General features: G+C 40.9%; 2 protein-coding genes and 1 long non-coding RNA gene across 4 annotated transcripts in view; all 3 read left to right on the forward strand.

The window, feature by feature from the left end:
• Positions 1-3,519, forward strand: part of LOC135084867 (FERM, ARHGEF and pleckstrin domain-containing protein 1-like) — a 61,940-nt gene extending 58,421 nt beyond the window's left edge. For both annotated transcript variants that reach the window (XM_063979607.1, XM_063979611.1), the window contains one exon: positions 3,348-3,519. In XM_063979607.1, coding sequence (XP_063835677.1) covers positions 3,348-3,423 — 76 coding nt within the window. In that variant the 3' untranslated portion in view covers positions 3,424-3,519. The remainder of the gene's footprint in view (positions 1-3,347) is intronic.
• A 1,840-nt stretch (positions 3,520-5,359) lies between these two features.
• LOC135085033 (uncharacterized) lies at positions 5,360-6,898 on the forward strand. Its single transcript, XR_010259997.1, has 3 exons — positions 5,360-5,447; positions 5,890-5,957; positions 6,725-6,898. It is a non-coding gene; the product is annotated as an uncharacterized LOC135085033 (long non-coding RNA).
• A 532-nt stretch (positions 6,899-7,430) lies between these two features.
• LOC135078963 (FERM, ARHGEF and pleckstrin domain-containing protein 2-like) lies at positions 7,431-15,143 on the forward strand. The gene is made up of 9 exons (XM_063973565.1): positions 7,431-7,677; positions 8,948-9,085; positions 9,624-9,721; positions 10,040-10,163; positions 10,409-10,552; positions 11,233-11,336; positions 11,866-12,008; positions 13,947-14,063; positions 14,359-15,143. The coding sequence occupies exons 1-9, from the start codon at positions 7,431-7,433 to the stop codon at positions 14,405-14,407; spliced, it is 1,164 nt and encodes a 387-aa protein (XP_063829635.1). The 3' UTR covers positions 14,408-15,143.
• Positions 15,144-20,058: the final 4,915 nt, after the last annotated feature.

The raw sequence follows: 20,058 nt of genomic DNA on the forward strand, positions 1-20,058 counted from the left end.
ATATGCTCAATTTTTTCCACCTTTATTATTATGATATTTTTTAAAGGGTTTTTAACAGATTTTTGTCTTACAATAAGGTAATGGTAATCGGAACTATGAACATTTCATGTTGTGCGAGTGCGTAGTGTAAATTGCCAGTCATCGAAATTAACGATTGGGTGTGGATTGTTTGCCGTTTCTTGATCTCTTAATTTAAGCTTCTTTATTTATAATGGAATAAATTACACAATATTACTTGCCTTTTTAGATTTGTTAAACTGAGCGAGTGTGCGGATGATGGATTTATCAAATAGTTTGTTTTATTGATAAGCAAAATGTTGCGTACTTTGAGCGAAGCATCGATTGGTTAAATTTGGCTTAAAAGTAACGAAAAATTAGACGAAATTCTAGCTTAGAAGCTTATTTGTTTAAGCAAATAGATGTGACATCAGTTTGGAAACAAGTAACTACAAAACTTCGGTTTTTATTTAGAAGGGTGACACTAGTCAAATTACTATTGATGTATGCTGTTTTACTTTACATGGCTTCTGATTTACTAGTTATTTCAGGCCACTTTTTGAATAAATTATGGTTATGGCAATGCAACCACCAAAGCATGCTATTGTTGATGCCTGCAGGGCTACTACGAAACGCTGTTTATGTAGTTTCGGGTCTATCTGACACCGTCGCTCACACTGGCATCTCGCTTTGCGTGAGAGGGATGGCAACATTCGAAACTTCTGATAACGTTTTTCGGAGTAACCCCGCTGCTTCTCAAAAACATAAGTAATGTTCCCAACGCGTTATAGTGCCAAAGCTCTACACGACCGAGATCCTCTCCAATTGCTTCTTATCCTCACCCTAAATCATTAAGTATACAAACCTAGATAGACCTTGCGATGAAACTGCCATTGTAGCTATGTAATTCGGTTTCTAAAACTGTTTCCTAAAATATTCTAGTTAGTCATATACCTAATAATATAATCCACCTCTTAGTTCGGACTTAAGAAGTAAATCAATGGGTAATGTTAGTATATCGATAAGTAATCTAAACTTGCTGCTCCTAATTCACAATAAATCAGCAATATGTAAATGTATAAAATATTAGTTAATCGCCCCTGATTTATTATTTCGCAGATAAAAGCTTGTCGCGACATCAATTTTCATTTATTTCAGCGAACTCATAAAATAATGTATACAGGATGGTCCATAAGGTGACCCGTCATTATTTTTGCTACAATAATTTGCCAATTTCAATATCCAAATGTTTTATTTCTATTCCAATTACCAAGGCATTAATTTCGACATAAAATACTAGCAATTTTCGGTACTAGTTCGAATTGGGTGTTGAATTGATAGACGTGACTTAAACATGAGTATTGTAGTAAAATAGCATAAATCAGATATGTGAATGTAATATCTAGTTGATTTAGAATCGTAAATGATCAATTTATTCAATTGGCTGTAGACAATTTAGACGAATACAGTGTCGGTATAGTTTAAAAACGGAGTATTCTTTTCATCTTATACAGGGTTAGTTATAAATTAAAGATGAAAAATGTTATAATTTGTTAGTCACCATTACCGACAAAGTGTTGTTTTATATTGATTATTATGTAGTAGCTAATTTAAAATTATTTTATTGAAAACTGTGTTTGAAGTTTATTGAAAGAATTTATCCCTTTGAGTGCTTAACGTCAGCGTATGCTGCTCGATTTCAACCTCGTCTTCCCGTTGAATTATTTTAATGTTTAATAAGAAATGTGTCTAGTCAAATACCTAGATAGTTGGAACGTGCACTAAATAAAATATATTTTATTTTAATTTTGTTATTAAAATGTCAATTGTACAAATGTTAAGTATTATTAAGCTTGTCTTTTTAATCTGCCTTTACGATTGATAGTAAGACAGGGAACATCCTTCTGTTACAATTACAATCAATTCACTATCGGATTTTGATCTATAAAAGTGAAGCTACTATTAATTATCGTTAAGGGCAGTATTCTAAATTATTATTGCAGATTTTAACTCTTGTTGGATTCGTTAGTAATTTTAAATCTTCTCATGTATAAAAACTCGAAATTTAATCGTGATGATCTAAAGTTGTATTTCGCTCATAATATTCACAATGTGACCAAGCTGACGTTTAATCAAAGACATTTATTCGTATGAGCATCGAATCATCATGATTGAACTTGCAATGTTGTTTTATAAGTTTTAAGGCTGCGTTCGATACCAAACCAATTTGTGCCAAATCATCGAAATTGTGATCCTAAACGCAGCCTTTCCTAAAATTGCAGATATATTTTTTGTTGTCTCGAATAGTAGTCGGTTTTCTTATGCACGTCGGTGGCGACTAGTTGTGTCTGTCTGCCACTGAGTGCAGTGTTCAATTAATGAAAATAAGCTAAATGTGAACGCGTGTGCACGAAGCAATTTTAGACTATTAGCTATAAGAGGTCGCGACCTCCCTAGTTAGCGCAATAACAATCGGTTTAAAGAATCATAGTGTATAAGAACTTCGACTTTTCGATTGAGATTGTACAATCCGAATAGACTGTAACGTTACGATTTCATTCATTGTTTTAATTTGTATTGTATATCACGTATTTGGATATTGTTTCAAGTGTTGAAATGTTACTTCCTTTTTTGAATTTATATGTGTAAGTGTACGGTATCCCTGCAATACACGACGCCGGCCCCCGCGGTCGGGAATAGTTAAATGAATAAATAAAAGTAAACTGATATCGAGATGTTTTAATGCAATATTTTACATTTTTGTTCTTTAATTTCGACCCAATTAATTATTCAAATTATAAAGCTGCAAGGAATAATATGTAAGTTGTATGTAGCACAACACAACACAATGCATGCTTATTCTGATTTCTGTATTTTTTATTAATGCACTGATTTGTTGTTACCAATAATATTTTATGCATGATTTTAAGATTTTTTTCAGGTTTTTAATTATTTTAGTTTTCTTTTCAGGCCTCGCTTTCCTTTCTTATTGTTTTTTCTTATTTATTCCCTTTTTTCATAGATGATAATTATTTCACGTTGTATCCTTATATTTCTGTAGTCATAGATGGGTTGGAGATTTAGCTACCTGCAACTTTATCAAAGATGCAGTATCTAATTTGTAAAAATAATTAAATCCTTTACATTACCGTTGAGGTAGAGCGCCAATTTGGCACGTAGAAAAATTGCATATAAAGTTTTATTCCCATAGTAAAAGTGTTTTTTTATGTGCATAACCACCAACTAATTGCAGGTATCTAAATCACCACACCCAGTAGTATATGTCAATTTATATTTCCTATATTTTTTGTTGATCGATCTCAATATTAAAGTGTATTTTTCTATCACAGACGAGATATCTCCGGACGAAACAGAAGAGAACACGATATCATCAGCGAGCCTGTGTATGTCGCCGACGCCGGCTGAGAGAACCGAGGCGCCGCTGTGCGCGTCTACGCCTCTGGTGGCCAAGTCCAACACAACGGGTGCCTTGACCAACGGCCATGATGCAGTGGACAAGGCCAGCTCGGACGTCATCAACGGGAATGTCAATGGTGAGTTTTGAAGACAGATTGGTGGATTTTAATGGGTGGCCTTCTTCTTATCTCCTGACGAGGTCTACAACTCCCAAGCGATTCGATTTCAAACACTGTGACAATTCAGCACCGCGGTTGTTCGCTGAATGTTTCTTTTGTTAAGAAAACTTCCGCGTCTGTTGTTAATTGCTTATGATGCCATCATGAAAAAAAGTTTATTTTGAATTGTTTCAGTAAACATAGTCTCAGAATCAACATACAGCATGGACGTTTTAAGCGGAGGTGAAAGCGACGCCGGTGACACATTACAAAGGCGGAATAACAACAACAATAGGTAAGAATTTCTTAAAAGATTGACACTTTGTATCAGGGATGTTATGACTTATGGATATCCGTAACCGTTTATCCCTTCGCGCAAAAGTTTCGGATAGTTTCGGATGTAGGCAGTTTAAATTGTTTTTTGTATAGCATTATTATGTAAAGGCCTGATTTACCAATCATTATAATGCCATCTAGTATACATTTTTATTTTTTTATTACTTTTTATTCGATGTAAAGTGTGCGGCCATGAATGAACCGTGTTCGACAACTATTGCAAATTGCATTTTAAAGCACATATATCCGTAACCGTAACCGAAACTTTCGGATATCCGAAATAAAAAAATGTCCGTAACCGTAACCAAAACTGGTATAATATTATTCCTATATCCGTAACCGTATTCATAATCTAAACTACAAATCCATAACATCCCTACTTTATGTGTAAAATATGTTAAAATGTCAAGTGCATTGGTTGCTATTTAATAATTTCAATAATTTTTCTATAACTTTTTTCTATTTGTCAGCATATCATCAAACCTGACGGCGGCGGTGCGTGACGGGACGATAGACGCGGCGAAGCGTCGGGGCGCCGATTTGACGTACTTCATAGCTAAAGAGCTGCTCATGACCGAGCGCACCTACAAGCGGGATCTGGAGCTTGTCACTGTGGTGAGTTCCAGACTGGTGACGTCACAATTGCAGCGCAGTGATTCAAACATTGTGTTAGGTTGTGTAGTTCCGGTAGAGTAGGGCCATCTCAACTTCTTCCGTGGTTATCGTAAAGGATGACTAAAAGAAAAATATGCAAACAATAATCTGGTTTCCCTGCCAAAACGGCCAAAGGATTGGATTGTGTACTGAGGGCCTAGTGTGAGTTTACATCAAATGTGGCTCACTCAAAAAATGACATTGAATTTATGACGGATTGTACAGCGCCCCTAGCGGGAAACGTTCAAAAACTAAAATTTTCATACATTTTTTAATTTTGATGTAAACTCACACTCAGCCCACTGATATCTTAATACCTCTACCTTTGCTTGCAGTCGTGGTCGCGTCGCGTATCATCTTTAGCGGCCCGCGGGAGCGCGAGCGCGGAAGCGGCGGGTGCCTTAGCACGCGCGTGCCTAGCGCTCGAGCCTCTAGCACTGGCGTGCGGCGCGCTGCTGGCGCGGCTGGACCGCACGCTCGCCGCCGCGCACGCGCCGCCGCACGACGACCTGGGTACGCTGTTTATTTAGTTACTAGCGGCCGCCCGCGACTTCGTACGCCTTAGCGCGCGCGTGCCTATAGTCTGGTCCGTGAGCACGTAGAATTTTGTCCAATGACCCCAAGCTACCCATCCTTATCGCTCGCGCGTAATTATATTGCTGTCGCGACTGTGCGACTGGCACCCGCGGTGAGTGTGCGAGCGCGATAGCAACATAGTTACGCGCGAGCGATAAGGATGGGTAGCTAGGGGTCATTGGACAAAATTCTACGTGCTCACGGACCGGGCTTTAGCACTCGAGCCGCTCGCGCTGGCGTGCGGCGCGCTGCTGGCGCGGCTGGACCGCACGCTCGCCGCCGCGCACGCGCCGCCGCACGATGATCTGGGTATGCTGTTTATTTAGTTATTTTTAACAAAACCCTAGGCATACAGATAACTCCTACAGTGCAGAAAACTCCTTTTCAAACATGATTTTTACAGGAAAAATTCTCGTACTTGTACATATTTTTGAACATCCTGACAGCTCATATAAAATTGAGAGCAGTGTTGCTAACGTAAATTGACTACTTTGGGTGCCTCAAACAATATGCTTACTTTGACTGGTTACATGTATATGAAATATTGAAAATCAGATCATTTTGGTTATCTTAGACGCTTCGATCAATCTGACGGTGACTGTACATTTGTATATCGCAGTAGCATTATTTTTTCGTGTTTCGAAACCGTGACGTTGAAACTATTTCAATACACATCTCTGCATTTACGTCCCTACATTAGTAACGCGGATGTGTGTGATCGATTTAAACGAAATAACAATTTTGTTCACAGATAACGAGGAACCGGAATACAGAAAAATTGATGAATTACTACTAGAATACCTTTCGAATACGTATGACGTAAGTATACCTTTTAAAATCAGTCACAGTATAATTTCATAGAGTAGTGACAGGATGGATTATTAAATGCCTCCGCTAATACTAACGGGTGTACGGAACGGGTGCCCGCTGCGTGTTCTGCTCATGCTAAATCGGCACAGAACTGCGTGCGACCGCCCGAGCAAGTTTTAGCGGAGGCCCTAAGATTTTTTATGATGTAAATGACCTTTAGGTTTCTTGTACACTCGCTTCCACCTTCGGCCTGATCATCACTTGCCATCAGGTGAGATACAGGCCAAGAGCTTCCTCGTTGTGGATAAAAAAAAAAAAAAAAAACACGCTAAGAAATTTCACCGTGTCTGCCGCAGACAAGACAGGAATTTTGTGGGACCTAGCTACGAAAATTTGTCACGCAGTGTCCGCCACGTGCCGTATCTCGTGCAGACAAGAATTATTTCTTGGTCAGCGCCGGAGCAATGTGCACGGTTCGTGTGTAGAAACGACACGAATTTTTGCGTAGGCCCGTCGACATTTCTTAGCGTGTACAGCGACTTTATTCATTTTAATGAGGGCTATCGTTTTTATACTTAACAGTTGGCACCCCTGGCGATTGACATACCTTACTCTACAGTGGCGCCATCTTGATGAGTGCAAATGCGATAGTCCTCCTACCAGTTTAGCGCTCACCAGTTGGTGCCACTGTCTTCGCTACTAGCAAGTGACAGGACCTTACTCTACAGTGGCGCTAACTGGTGAGCGCTAAAACGATAGCCCTCATTCCCTTCCAGGCCTATACGCAGTACACGGAACGCGTCGGCACATTAGTGGGTCTGGTGGAGAGCGTGCGACGAGTGGACGCCGCCGCCCGGCAGGAGTGCGCGGCGTTCGAGGCGCAGTCGCCGCTGCCGCTCGCCTGCCTGCTGCTGCGGCCGCCGCACCGCGCGCTGCGTCTGTACACCGTCGCCGCCGGTACGTGCGGTCTTAACTCTTACCACAGAATAATAATCTAATCTTTTTCTAAATATATAAAAGGAAACTGACTGACTGACTGACATATCAACGCACAGCCTAAACGGCTAAACGTAGGCACTTGAAATTTGGAAGGGACGTAGCTTAGGTACCGTACCGTAGGTGCACTAAGAAAGGAATTCCCGAAATTCCCACTGGAACGGGAGTTAGCGGGAAAAAACATTTCTATGAAAAAATCTAAACCGCTTAAGTTAGACGCTTGAAATTTGGCATGCAGGTACCTTAGTAAACTTAAAGCTTAGTTACAACAGGGTATTGTAAAATTCCCACTGGAACGGGAGTTAGCGGGAAAAAACATTTGTATGAAAAAATCTAAACCGCGTAAGATAGACGCTTGAAATTTGGCATGCAGGTACCTTAGTAAACTTAAAGCTTAGTTACAACAGGATATTGCAAAATTCCCACTGGAACGGGAGTTAGCGGGAAAAAAAATTTGTATGAAAAAATCTAAACCGCGTAAGATAGATGAAGGGGGTAAAACGGGATCTACGCGTACGAAGTCGCGGGCGGCCGCTAGTAAGTACTACGTACAGCTACACGCAGTACACGGAACGAGTCGGCACACTAGTGGGTCTCGTGGCGAGCGTGCGGCGAGTGGACGCCGCCGCCCTTCAGGAGTGCGCGGCGTTCGAGGCGCAGTCGCCGCTGCCGCTCGCCTGCCTGCTGCTGCGGCCGCCGCACCGCGCGCTGCGTCTGTACACCGTCGCCGCCGGTACGTGCGGTCTTAACTCTTACCACAGAATATACAGGGTGGAATTTTGTAATGCCACCTGGAGGGAAAGTACTTTTAATACTATAGATAGAAAATTTTACTGAAAGAAAACATTCCTTTATTTTTGAAAAGAAAGAGAACTGCATTCATAGATTTTCAAAAAAAAATCGAAAATTCACTACGATACCATACAATTTTCTGTAAATAATTAAGATAATTTAAGATTTCATGGTTTTCCTTTCATTTGATTTATCAAGTTTGTTAGAGAGATTTCATCCTTATACTTAACCCTAACAACCAATGCAATAAAAATACAGGGTGTAATTTTTAACAGATTTTAGTTGGTTCGATTCCCGGATGTAGCAAGCAAATTTTTGGAAATCTTTGAATGCAGTTCTATTTCTTGTCAAAAACAAAGGAATTTTTTCTTTGAGATAATTTTTCTATCTACAATATTAAGAGTACTTTCCCTCCAGGTGGCATTACAAAATTCCACCCTGTATAAGTACTACGTACAGCTACACGCAGTACACGGAACGCGTCGGGACACTAGTGGGTCTCGTGGAGAGCGTGCGGCGAGTGAACGCCGCCGCCCGGCAGGCCCGCTGCGGGTACGTGTGGTCTTAATATCACACTAATATCACGGTATCACCGTCATAGCACACTTATCAACCCGGAAAGGGATCAACACCGTTGCCTTTTGCCGCACAGTAAACCGAGGCGAGGCGTTTACTCTATTTTATTGATTGTTTTACCAACAGGGTGCGGATAAGTAGTACAGAATTACGGTACGGAATCAACAGTACGGAATTTCATACAAAGAACACTGACCGCCTCGAGTTAATACAGTTACGATCCGTTTTCGGGGTGATAAGTCGCAGGCGAGTGACAGGACCTTACTCTATAGTGGCGACGGTTTGGTGAGAGTAAATGGTAAATGCGATAGTCCTCCTACCGCTTCAAATCTTACCAGTTGGCGCCAATTTTTAAGTCACGTGGCATCACCTTACTCTACAGTGACGCCAACTGGTTAGGGCAAACGCGATAGCCCTCAGTCTCACCGTCTCAAGGGGGAAGCAGTCGGCTTATAAAAGTTCAGTCGCCTCTGCCCTTCATTCAAGTGTTTACAGTCGAGGCCATCACTGAGTGCGAAATAGCGAATGAATGAATCGAATGAAGCAGTTGACAGTTGCTTCAAATATTGGCTTGTGTTTGTGTGAGTTTTATTAATCTAAGCAGTAAATCGTATTACGAGCCTTTTTGTTTGCAGAACTGTACGCAGCCGTGGGAACGGCGGCGGCGGCGCAGGCGTTGGATTTAGCCAAACGCGCGGGGGCGGCGGCGCGCTCGCAGCTACGTCACGCCGAGAACCACGCCGCACTCTGCCAGCTGCAGCGCGACATAGTAGGTACGGCTCGACGCTACTGACTCTTGGACATGTTCCTTAGGCTTGTATTACTCGCAACTGACCACTGAAAACGGCAGTTGGTATCTTTAGCTCGCGTTATCGCTACTTACCGCTAAATATTGCAATCGATATCGCCACTCAATTGATATATGTAATTATTAGACTTGTGCTAAAGCAGTTGACATGTACTGCATAAGCTTGCTCTACTGACGCCGATTGTGGCAGTTCATCATACCACCGTCCATTTTCATCTCATTATCATCATCATCTCAGCCATAGGATGTCCACTGCTGAACATAGGCCTCCCCCAATGCTTTCCATGTTGTCCGATTGGTAGTGGCCTGCGTCCAGCGCCTTCCTGCTACCTTTATCCACCTTATGGGTGGACGTCCCACGCTTCCATCCCACCCGTCCATTTTACTTTCTGAATATCCTGCATACTAACAAAGTGCATGGAATATAATTACATAATTCTGTCCACTTGGATTTTGATTTTTCATAATCAATACTTACATAGATTTTTGATTTTGTTTTGCAGGTTACGATAAACTGCTAGTAGCTGATAGAGAATTCGTCAGATTAGGCTGCGTGTACAAACATTCCACACGGGGACTGCAGCAAAGAATGTTATTTTTGGTAAGTTACTTAACCATAGTCATAGTTATTCACATTGTTTATTACTCACGTATGGAAGTGTATTTTATGTTTCTTGTTGGCCCAAACTATACAATTGATTTTATGGCTGATGATTAGAACTACATCAGTATTAAAGCTCGATGCTGCTCGAGCAAAAATAGCTTTATTTTTCAAGTCATTAAAGAACACATTGGCAAGATAATGTTTAATGATGAATAAGAACTACATCAGTATTAAAGCTCGATGCTGCTCGAGCAAAAGTAGCTTTATTTTTCAAGGTATTAAAGAACAGATTAGCAAGATAATGTTTTGTTTCAGTTCAGTGATATCTTAGTAGTGGCGTCCCGGGCGGGCGGCGGCCATTTTCGAGCGCACTCGGCCATTCCGCTTCATATGCTAGTGCTCAAACACGCCGACTTGCCGCATTCCTTCGTGCTTGAAGGTATGGGCACATTTAATGTTTGTAATTTAGCCTTTAAGGCCCGGTTTCTGAATTGATTTTAGCTTGCTTGAGCGTGCTTATTTGATACTTAGGTATTAACTTTTCATATTAAATGCTTAAGTAGAGAATGAGCACGCGCAAGCCAAAAATCGTAATCGTATCGTAAACGTATCTGAAACTTTACTAAAATATGAAATCTGTAGGTTATTTTGAAATATATTTAGTGGTTGGTTTGTTACTTTCAGGGGAAGATGTTCAACTATTGATTAGTACGAGTAATGACCAAGAGTACGCTGGGTGGACGCGGGCGTTCGATGAAACTATAACAAATGCGCATGAGAATCCTACAGAAATAGACACGGAATTGACGCCTTATGAACACGATATGGGTAAGTGTAGACAAGGATATTGTTGTTATTCAATATTAATAATTTACTAATAAAAAGTTGGATACATAATCGTTAATTGGTTACAATAATAAGATAGTAGCTGGTAACGTGTTTTTGGCAATTAAGAAACATTGCTGAGGACCTAGAGCAGCTTTATGGCTTTATGGACGTCTATGGTATCCTATGCACTAAATTAATGACTTAGAAATTTGATACCATCAATCAACTTCATAGCTTTTATAGATCAAACGACATCATTTATTATTAAAAATGCACTATAGGCCACAGTTCTATCTACCCATTTTTGGTCGTCTCGTTCTAAAGCAAAGAATTTCCATTTGGTAAGAGCGAGAGAAAAACGGAAATGGGTAGCTGAAACTGTGGGCCACTGTACTACCTCTTTGATACTATTATCAGAGTAAATACAAATGAGAAGGTCATCTTCATAGAAACGCCCGAGCGCGGTTTGTATGTGAGCGCGCCAATACGTATGCGGCGCGCACGCACACACTGACAAAATTCGGGGCAACTCACCGCTAATCAACGCTAAATTTTGTCAGTGTGTGCGTGCGCGCCGCATACGTATTGGCGCGCTCACATACAAACCGCGCTCGGGCGTTTCTATGAAGATGACCTACTCATTTGTATTTACTCTGCTATTATTTACGTGTTCATTGCAGCGGAGGAATCGTCGAGCGCAGGCGGCGCGGGCGGCGGCCTGGCGCACGTTTGCTGGCATCGCGCTACGTCGCTTGCGCGGGATCAACTACATCTTGCTATGCGGGTGAGTTCACATAAATTTAAATACCCGGTGGCATTCTGTGCGTGAGGTCTATGTTCAGCAATAAACTAGACGTAGGACATGATTTTAACAGAAATAAATATACAGACGAAGTAAAGTGCACTGAGAACGAATGACTTGTAATCGTATTACAAAATAAACGATTACCGTACCATACATTTTTAATTGTTCGTGCTCAGTGCACTGTTGTCTATTATGTAGTTCTTGCAACTCACGAAGGCGAGTGAGCTTTACTTGTGTGTGTACGTACGTGTACGTACACACGGACACAGTGTTAACTATCCATTTCCATTTTTGCTCTCGCTCTCATCAAATGGTGATTATTTGCGATAGAACAAGACGACATGACCGGCAATGGGCAGTTAACACTTGCCGATAGTAAATGCACATAACGATAGTGTAATGTCTGTCAAAACTGTTGAAAAACAAACAGTAGCGTGCCACCACACATGTAAAGCTCACTCGCCTTCGTGAATTGCAACAACTATACTTATATTCCCTCCCTGCGCAGACGCAGCTGTCGGGCTACCTGCTGCGCAAGTTCAAGAAGTCCCCGGGCTGGCAGAAGCTGTGGGTGGTGTTCGCGCAGTTCACGCTGTTCTTCTACAAGGCCTGGCTCGACGACGCGCCGCTCGCCTCGCTGCCGCTGCTGGGGTAAGTGGTTGATTTGCCTATAAAGCTACAACCACACCAACGCGTGCAGATCGCCATCGCCGGCACAATCAAAGGCCTATGACACTGCACAACAGCATTTCTGATGATTGGGTTATATTACATGATATTAGTCTAAATTTTAATGACGATTTCAAATCTGTGATTGAAATGTCTGTATCAGCTCTGGTTAAAAAAATATGACACTTGGGCCTTTTTGTAATAAAACACTCTTTTTTTAGAGATGATCCTATTTTATGAAGTTGTTAAGTTGAAAAAACTTTCTTTTGTTTGACTTCCTAGCTGAAAGCAGACAGCTCTTCTGAATGCTTCAACAGCAGTCAGCCATCATGTGTGCATTCCAGTGGCCCTGATAGCGTCCCTCTTTTGTACGAAGGCCCTGGTGGATTTGCTCGCCACGTTCTTCACTTAGATCCTTAAGAGTTGTGAGAAAATTGTTCAGGTGATTGCGAAGAGAGTGTAATTTGATGTTTATATTACATCCAACCAAAAAAACATGTTTGTAAGAGACTCATACGTTGTTAGATGTGTACGAATAGTAAGATTTTTTCGGATTTTCCAAAAAAAAAAAAATTAATATGCCAAAATAACTCATTCCATGTTTTTTCTGAAGACTTGAAGATCCTAGATCTCTGAAACGATCGTTTAAACCATCTTGGCTACATGGTTTTGAAATTTTCGGGTCACATTCAAAGTCTCTACCACACTGCCAGCTTTCGCCTCAAAATCTTCCTGTGAAGTATCAGCATGATGTTCAGGTGACTTCTTAGGGTTGAAAAGACGTCTACATGCCAAACGTATGCAAGGAATTACCATTTAGTTATTTTTTTTGGTAAATACCATTTCTCGCGATGGTTCAAGGGTTCCTTTTCGATCATAGCGGATTCGTACATATTCTTATTTGTTCACAAACGTAAAAACTCAACGCATCTTTTCCACGCCTTTTGCGGAATTCAAGGCTTATCTTTCATTTCCACTGGGTCCCCAAACTAATTTTTTTAAGCCAATTTTACGAACTTTGTCACATTTAAACGGATTATTTCAACATAATATCCTCTTCGCAAATGAAACAAAATTGATTTAGATCATTCACACTAACACTTCTTAATGCTACCATATTAAATTATACAAAGAAAACATAGTATTTTTTTAACTGTCGGCGAATTAAGACTGAAATTTAGCAATTTTTGAGTGAAAGCTATAACACGTAAACAAGAGCTGCTACGAAAAAATGGACGGCAGATTAAGAATCAGCGACGTCAAATTAGTAAACATCATGTAATGAAAGTCAATCATCAGCCAAAAGTTGCAATTTTGTTGTGCAATGTGATAGGTCGCGTCTGTCATTGGTCTGGTCTCGCGCGACCTAATGACATAACTGTCGCGTGACCTTTCATTGGCCATAATCGCGCCACCTTTCATTGGCCATAATCGCGCCGGCGATGACGATCTGCACGCGTTGGTGTGGTTGAAGCATTACAGTGTCTGAAAAATATCGGAACATAAGAAATTAGGCAGTGCTCACCTGGAAAACGGTGTTTTTTGAAAGAAAGAAAGAAAAATTGTTTTTTGAGTCGTCAAAACGCTTAAACGGTCAAAACTAATTCGAGTTCAAAAATAGAATTACGCTTTTTTTAAGAAATGATGTCTTTGGAGTTATGGGTTATGTAGCGTTTTCTCATAACAACTTTTAGGTTGACTTATGTACATACTACACTGAAATAGATTTTTAACGCTGTTTGGTCTATTGCACATAAAAGCTCCAAACAATTCCTGCAATCGCTAATCTCGCTCGCGATCTCGCTTAATGTATCTGTAATTTATTGATGTAACATTATAATATGCTTACTTATATATTAATCTATCCGAAGGATCTTCCAGTAATATTCCTACTTACTAATAAAGCATATTTTTACGCAGTTACGGCGTGAGCGCACCGAGCGCAGGCGACGGCATCGACAAAGACTTCGTGTTCAAGCTGCAGTTCAAGAACCACGTGTATTTCTTCAGGGCTGACAGTATGTTCACGTACAACAGGTAATTAATTTATACAATTACTATGTCACAGTGCTAAGAAATATCCCTTTGATGATGTCAATCTAAGGCGGTCGCTTGTGAGTTGTCTTCTACATCGTAACGTTATCATACAATAGGTAACAAACTTCTTAGGGGTCGTCTTTTCAGCTCTAATTCAATAATTATATATCTAATTCAATATCAAATCGCGTTTAGGAGACAATCATTACACTTATTAACATTATTTTACTATTACTTGATGGTGTTTGGTATTTATTTATACGAATAAACCAAAAGTTACAATTTGTTTCCGCAGATGGGTGGAAGTCTTGCAAACATCGATGGTGCAATCGGATCACAATTAGTTTTAATATCGTAAAATAGTATTATTCAATGTAAATGTTTTGTCACATTCTAATTATTTTTAATGTTCGCCAATAAATTATTAATATACAAAGACAATACAAAATATTGGTGCCATAGCGATATTAAAATGTCTATCAAAATATTTTATTAGATCAATATTATGCATATAAATCTTGCCCCCTTTTATAGATTTTACGAAATTCTTGAATAAAATCTTGATGTATTGAATTAATATATTCACATGAAAGTGCCTTTATAGCATTATTTAGTCCAGATATTACTTTGTTGTATTTATATTTATTTATGTTCGTATATGAGCACTAGTTTGATTCCAGCTAGTACCTTATTTAGATGAATTTACTAAAACGTGATGTCACACATTAGGTCTAAGTGTATGTGTTCCATTTAAAGGAATTTGTCTTCGTGTAGCAGCTGTAGGAGTTTATATTTTTTCATTCGGGTTTTATCTTGTTGACTATATTGCAATAAAAAAAATATATGTCAGTTGGTACATAAATCGCCCACCAAATGAACTTGGCAGTGCTACAAATGAGTATTTTAGGGGTAGTAAAGGTATTATAAAAACAGTACAATTTCGTGTTAAGAAAAGTGTGTAATGAACACAGACGAAAAGGTATAAAAATAAATTGAGTTGAGAGAGTATAGCAATGCCCAATGCTGTCATGTCATATTCTTGTTCATACATTTTAATATTCCGGAACTGTTGAGATAAAAAGGACTATTGGAAAAAATCCATTACATCGATATACATCGTGCGTTTGAAGTATTTTTGAGTTCATTTTATGATATTAGCAGCATAATTTGTGATATTTAACGGCAATAAGGTCACATGACACGTGCCAATGTTTTTGATATTTTTGATGACGGAAGAATGAGTGTGGGTATATTTTACCCGACACCTACTTTAAGTTTATTTAAAAGACTATGATGAATTGATAGAGTAAGCAATAATAAATGTATTTAAATACTGGAGCCAATTTGGGGATTTTAATCGTAGCATTTGTTTCTAAAACGTCTTTGGAATTGTGTAGCGCTTGGGAAATAGCAATCTCTATAAAATAATACATTAAAATATGTGATGCTTAATAGTATACATATGTACCTTAGTAGATGAGTGGTAATATTTTTATAAATTATATTCTCCGTCTCGGTGCGGTTAGATTCGCGGGCCAAATATTTGCAACTGTAATAATATTATTATCATGTGATATATGTTTCCAGCTAGATCCACATTAGACTAGTGTATGTTGTTCATCTCAACAAGTGATAGCGATTTATTAATTTTATCAATCAAGGATGTGACGTATTTCCAAAGCTATATTAATTAGTTTTATATTACGAATTATTTATAATTATACCCGTAAGTTTCATATTTGTATTCCAACAGTGTTTATAAAACGATTGGATGAATGAAACGAATAAAATGCTGCGTTCGAATTCCATGTTTTATTTCATAAACGTCAGTTTGAAGAAATCTTTAGTTTAATACCTATAAAATAATTTGGCTTTGGTAACATTAATGTATAGATTTTACTTATCGCTACAACGGATGATATAATTAAAACAACTATTACATGTTCACATAAACTTTCCAGATCTGAAAATAATACTATGTACAATATGCAATGTAAATACAGCGTATTATACACGCACTGATAAAATATGCTTGAGATCATTTTATCTTTGGCATCGCTTACTGATTTTGGCTAAATACTACTTACAATTATATCTTTCATACTCATATCCACAGCTCTTATTCATTCTGTACATTGTTCTTTGTGTATTCGAGTTTCTGTAGAACCTTTGTGCGATTTATGTGTTATACAAAGATAAGGTAATTGCACACGATGCGTTGCGGCGCCCAACGGAAATATTTTGCTACATTGGCGGTCAAAAGAAGCATGACAACGTCTGAAGTTACACCAATCATAGATTTGGATCTGTGTTATACACCATGCGTCATTACATTGTGACGTGTGTATAGTAATAAGTTGCATCAATCCTTGGCGATTGGCTACTACAAGAATGGTTTGCATATTTGAAATCTATAGCTATCAGAACTGGCCAAATCTTACCTTTATACTCTCGAGTGTCGGCCACAGGCCGCTAACATAATTCATCATCTCTTTTTGGTCCCCAACATCTAAGGGTTCACAAGTTCTGACCGTAACACATTAAGCTCTAACAGTAGATAAGCATAAAGCAATATAATATAAACAGCGTCGAACATAACGTCGACGAAATGTTATAAAAATAGACAAAAGCCAAAAATGCTTAAAATATTTACAATAGCGTCTTCTTTTAGAAGAGTTTAGTTAGCGTTTTCCTTTGCATCCCCTTTAATAAAATAGTACATACAACTTAATATCGAGTACGTAATTATATTACCGACATAGATTTTACAATTTATTTACAACATGGTACATACAATTGTACTTTTATCTACATATATTAAATGCATATTTTGTGCTTAATTCTAAATACATTTCGAAAACTAAAATTATTTTGTGCAAACACAAATCTTATATAAATATTCTCAAATAAAAAATATAAGGTTTATCTTTGGGAACGTTCCATACTCTGCAACATTAATATTAATCGGTGTACATAGAAGAATTATGTCATATCTGTTAAGATATTTTCGTCTTTAATTAAAACAGTTCACATCCTCGTGGTGACAGCGTCCCCGTTTTCCTTGTGTTCGTCGTCCAGCTGTTCCTTGCTCCGCTTGTCCTTGTTCCGGCTGCGGAAGAAGGACGCGGTGGTGACGGAGCGGAAGCGGAACGAGCCCGGCGCTCCGTTAGCGACGGAGTTCACGGAGCCCTCTTTGGAGTACTGTTCGCGAATCTTCGGAGACTTGTCTCGCGGCCGCGTGCGGTAGGAAAAGCTGGCCGCTTTGAGTCTAGCACCTGTAGACAATGAAATTATTAAGGCTCTGTTCAAGTAATAAAGTTAATGTCAAAGTGAACCATTGTTAATGGTATGCAATTTCATGCATTTCACGACGAAAAAAAAGCCGCAATAGGCGCTCAATAGAGCCACGCTATTGACTGACTCACTCATTATGAAATCTCAGAAACTACAAGTGCTAGGAGTCTCTAGCATGGACGTTCCTTTTAGAACGTAGGTGTTCACTAAGACGGGATTTTGCAAAATTTAACTCGTAACTACGGGGGTAAAACGGGATCCACGCGTACGAAGTCGCGGGCAGCCGCTAGCTTAAAATGGCATGTTACCTAGCCCGAGCGGACCGGGCGGGCGCGTGCGGCGCGGTGGGCGTGGGCAGCGCTGAGATGCTGCTGACGAGCGGCACTTTATGGCGATGAAGTTCTTTCCATAATATAGCTCCACTGTGAGTGGCTATAAGAAGTATGTGTTATGGTCTCGGAAATGTCTCCGTCTGTATCGTCACCCGCGCAAGTTATAGCGTAGGTCCTAGCCCCAACTTAGGTCATCAGGTCAGGCGCTTTTAGCGCGTATTTGTAGACGAGAGGCGGCACCATGTGCCGATGCTCCTTTCTTGCAGTTCCACTACGTGTAGCTAGAAGAACTATTGTATGTGCAGCTAGAACAACTACTCTTTGTGTAGTTAAAAGAACTACTCTGTGTGTAGCTAGAACAACTCTGTGTAGAAGAACTACTGTGTTACCTAGCCCCAGCTTGGGCGCCAGGCGCTTGTAGCTGATAGTGCTCCTTCCTTGCAGTTCCAGTGTGTAGCTAAGTATAGTGTGGTCCGCGAGCACGTACGAGGGATAAGGATGGGTAGCTAGGGGTCATTGGACAAAATTCTACGTGCTCACGAACCAGACTAGAACAATTTCTATGTAGCTAAAACTACTCTGTGTAGCTAGAACAACTACAATGCGTTACCTAGCCCCAGCTTGGGCGGCTGCGCGGCGGGCAGGCCGGGCAGCGCGGCTATTTGAAGACGAGGGGCACTGTATGGCGATGAAGCTCTTTCCATAATATAGAAGAGGCATGTGTTTATAGCTCGAAATAATGCACGCGCATGCTTAGCCTAGGTCTTACCTAGCCCGAGCGAGCCTCTAGCCTGAGGCGGAGCTGCGGACGAATGTCCAACCAGGACAATAACTCGCGGCTCCGTTTCTTTGGGCTCTGGTGGAAACCGTCGGGTTTTAGTGGGTAGGTCCCGCCTTTAGTGGGTAGGTGGGGAGAGTCCCACATAACCCACTGGCTGTCCCCATAGACCAGTGGGTATGCGCAAAGCATTTCCCGACGAAAAAAAAAAAAAAAAAAAAAGTAGGTGTTAGCTAGCCCCAGCTTGGACGGCTGCGCGGCGGGCAGGCCGGGCAGCGCGGGCGCGTGCGGCGCGTGTATTTGCAGACTAGGGGCACTGTATGGCGATGAAGTTCTTTCCACAATATAGTTCCACTGTCAGTGGCTATAAGAAGTATGTGTTAGGGTCTCGGAAATGTCTCCGTCTGTATCGTCACCCTCGCAAGTTATAGCGTAGGTCCTAGCCCCAACTTAGGTCATCAGGTCAGGCGCTTTTAGCTCGTATTTGTAGACGAGAGGCGGCACCATGTGCCGATTCTCCTTTCTTTCAGTTCCACTGTGTGTAGCTAGTAGAACTACTCTTTGTGTAGTTAGAACTACTCTTTGTGTAGTTAGAACTACTCTGTGTGTATCTAGAACAACTCTGTGTAGCTAGAACAACTCTGTGTAGCTAGAACAACTCTGTGTAGCTAGAACAACTCAGTGTAAAGCCTGGTCCGTGAGCACGTAGAATCCCGTCCAATGACCCCAAGCTGCCCATCCTTGTCGCTCGCGGACCAGGCTTTAGCTAGAATAACTCTGTGTAGCTAGAAGAACTACAGTACGTTACCTAGCCCCAGCTTGGGCGGCTGCGCGGCGGGCAGGCCGGGCAGGGCGGGTAACGCGGGCGCGTGCGGCGCGGTGGGCGTGTGCGGCGCCGAGATGCTGCTGACGAGCGGCACTTTATGGCGATGAAGCTCTTTCCATAATATAGCTCCACTGTGAGTAGCTAGAAGAGGTATGTGTTTTGAGCTCGCACGTGTGCACGAGCAAGCTTAGCCTAGGCCTTACCTAGCCCCAGCTTGGGCGGCTGCGCGGCGGGCAGGCCGGGCAGGGAGGGCGCGTGCGGCGCGTATATTTGAAGACGAGGGGCACTGTATGGCGATGTAGCTCTTTCCATAATATAGTTCCACTGTGAGTAGCTAGAAGAGTATGTGTTAGGGTCTCGCAAATTTCTCCGTGTGCATCGAAAAATTAGCAGCGTATGCCTCCGTCATCCGCGCAAGTTATAGCGGAGGTTCTTGCCCCAGCTTGGACGGTTGCGCGCATAGTAGTAGGGCAGGTGCATGTAGCGCGTATTTGAAGCCGAGAGGCACTATTATGGCGATGGATCATATAATTCCACGGTTAGTAGCTAGAAGAGGTATTATGTGTTACCTAGCCCCAACGTGGGCGGTTGCGTGCAGAGTAGCAGGGCAGGTGCATAGCGCGTATTTGAAGACGAGAGACACTGTATGGTGATAAGGTTCTTCCATATAGTTCCACGGTGAGTAGCTAGGAGAAGTATGTGTTAGGGCCTCCGCTTAAAACTCGAGCACGCGTGTCTAAGTATATCTGCAGAAACTATAGATAG

The sequence above is a fragment of the Ostrinia nubilalis genome, chromosome 2 (assembly GCF_963855985.1).
Source record: "Ostrinia nubilalis chromosome 2, ilOstNubi1.1, whole genome shotgun sequence".
Lineage (NCBI taxonomy): Eukaryota > Metazoa > Arthropoda > Insecta > Lepidoptera > Crambidae > Ostrinia > Ostrinia nubilalis.

Excerpts from the sequence above, each read along its gene's own strand:
- LOC135078963 (XM_063973565.1), top strand. The coding sequence starts at position 7,431 with ATGAAGGGGGTAAAACGGGATCTACGCGTACGAAGTCGCGGGCGGCCG. Across the intron at positions 10,164-10,408 it reads GCATTCCTTCGTGCTTGAAG|GGGAAGATGTTCAACTATTG; the intron begins GTATGGGCACAT and ends TGTTACTTTCAG. Across the intron at positions 14,064-14,358 it reads AGTATGTTCACGTACAACAG|ATGGGTGGAAGTCTTGCAAA; the intron begins GTAATTAATTTA and ends TTGTTTCCGCAG.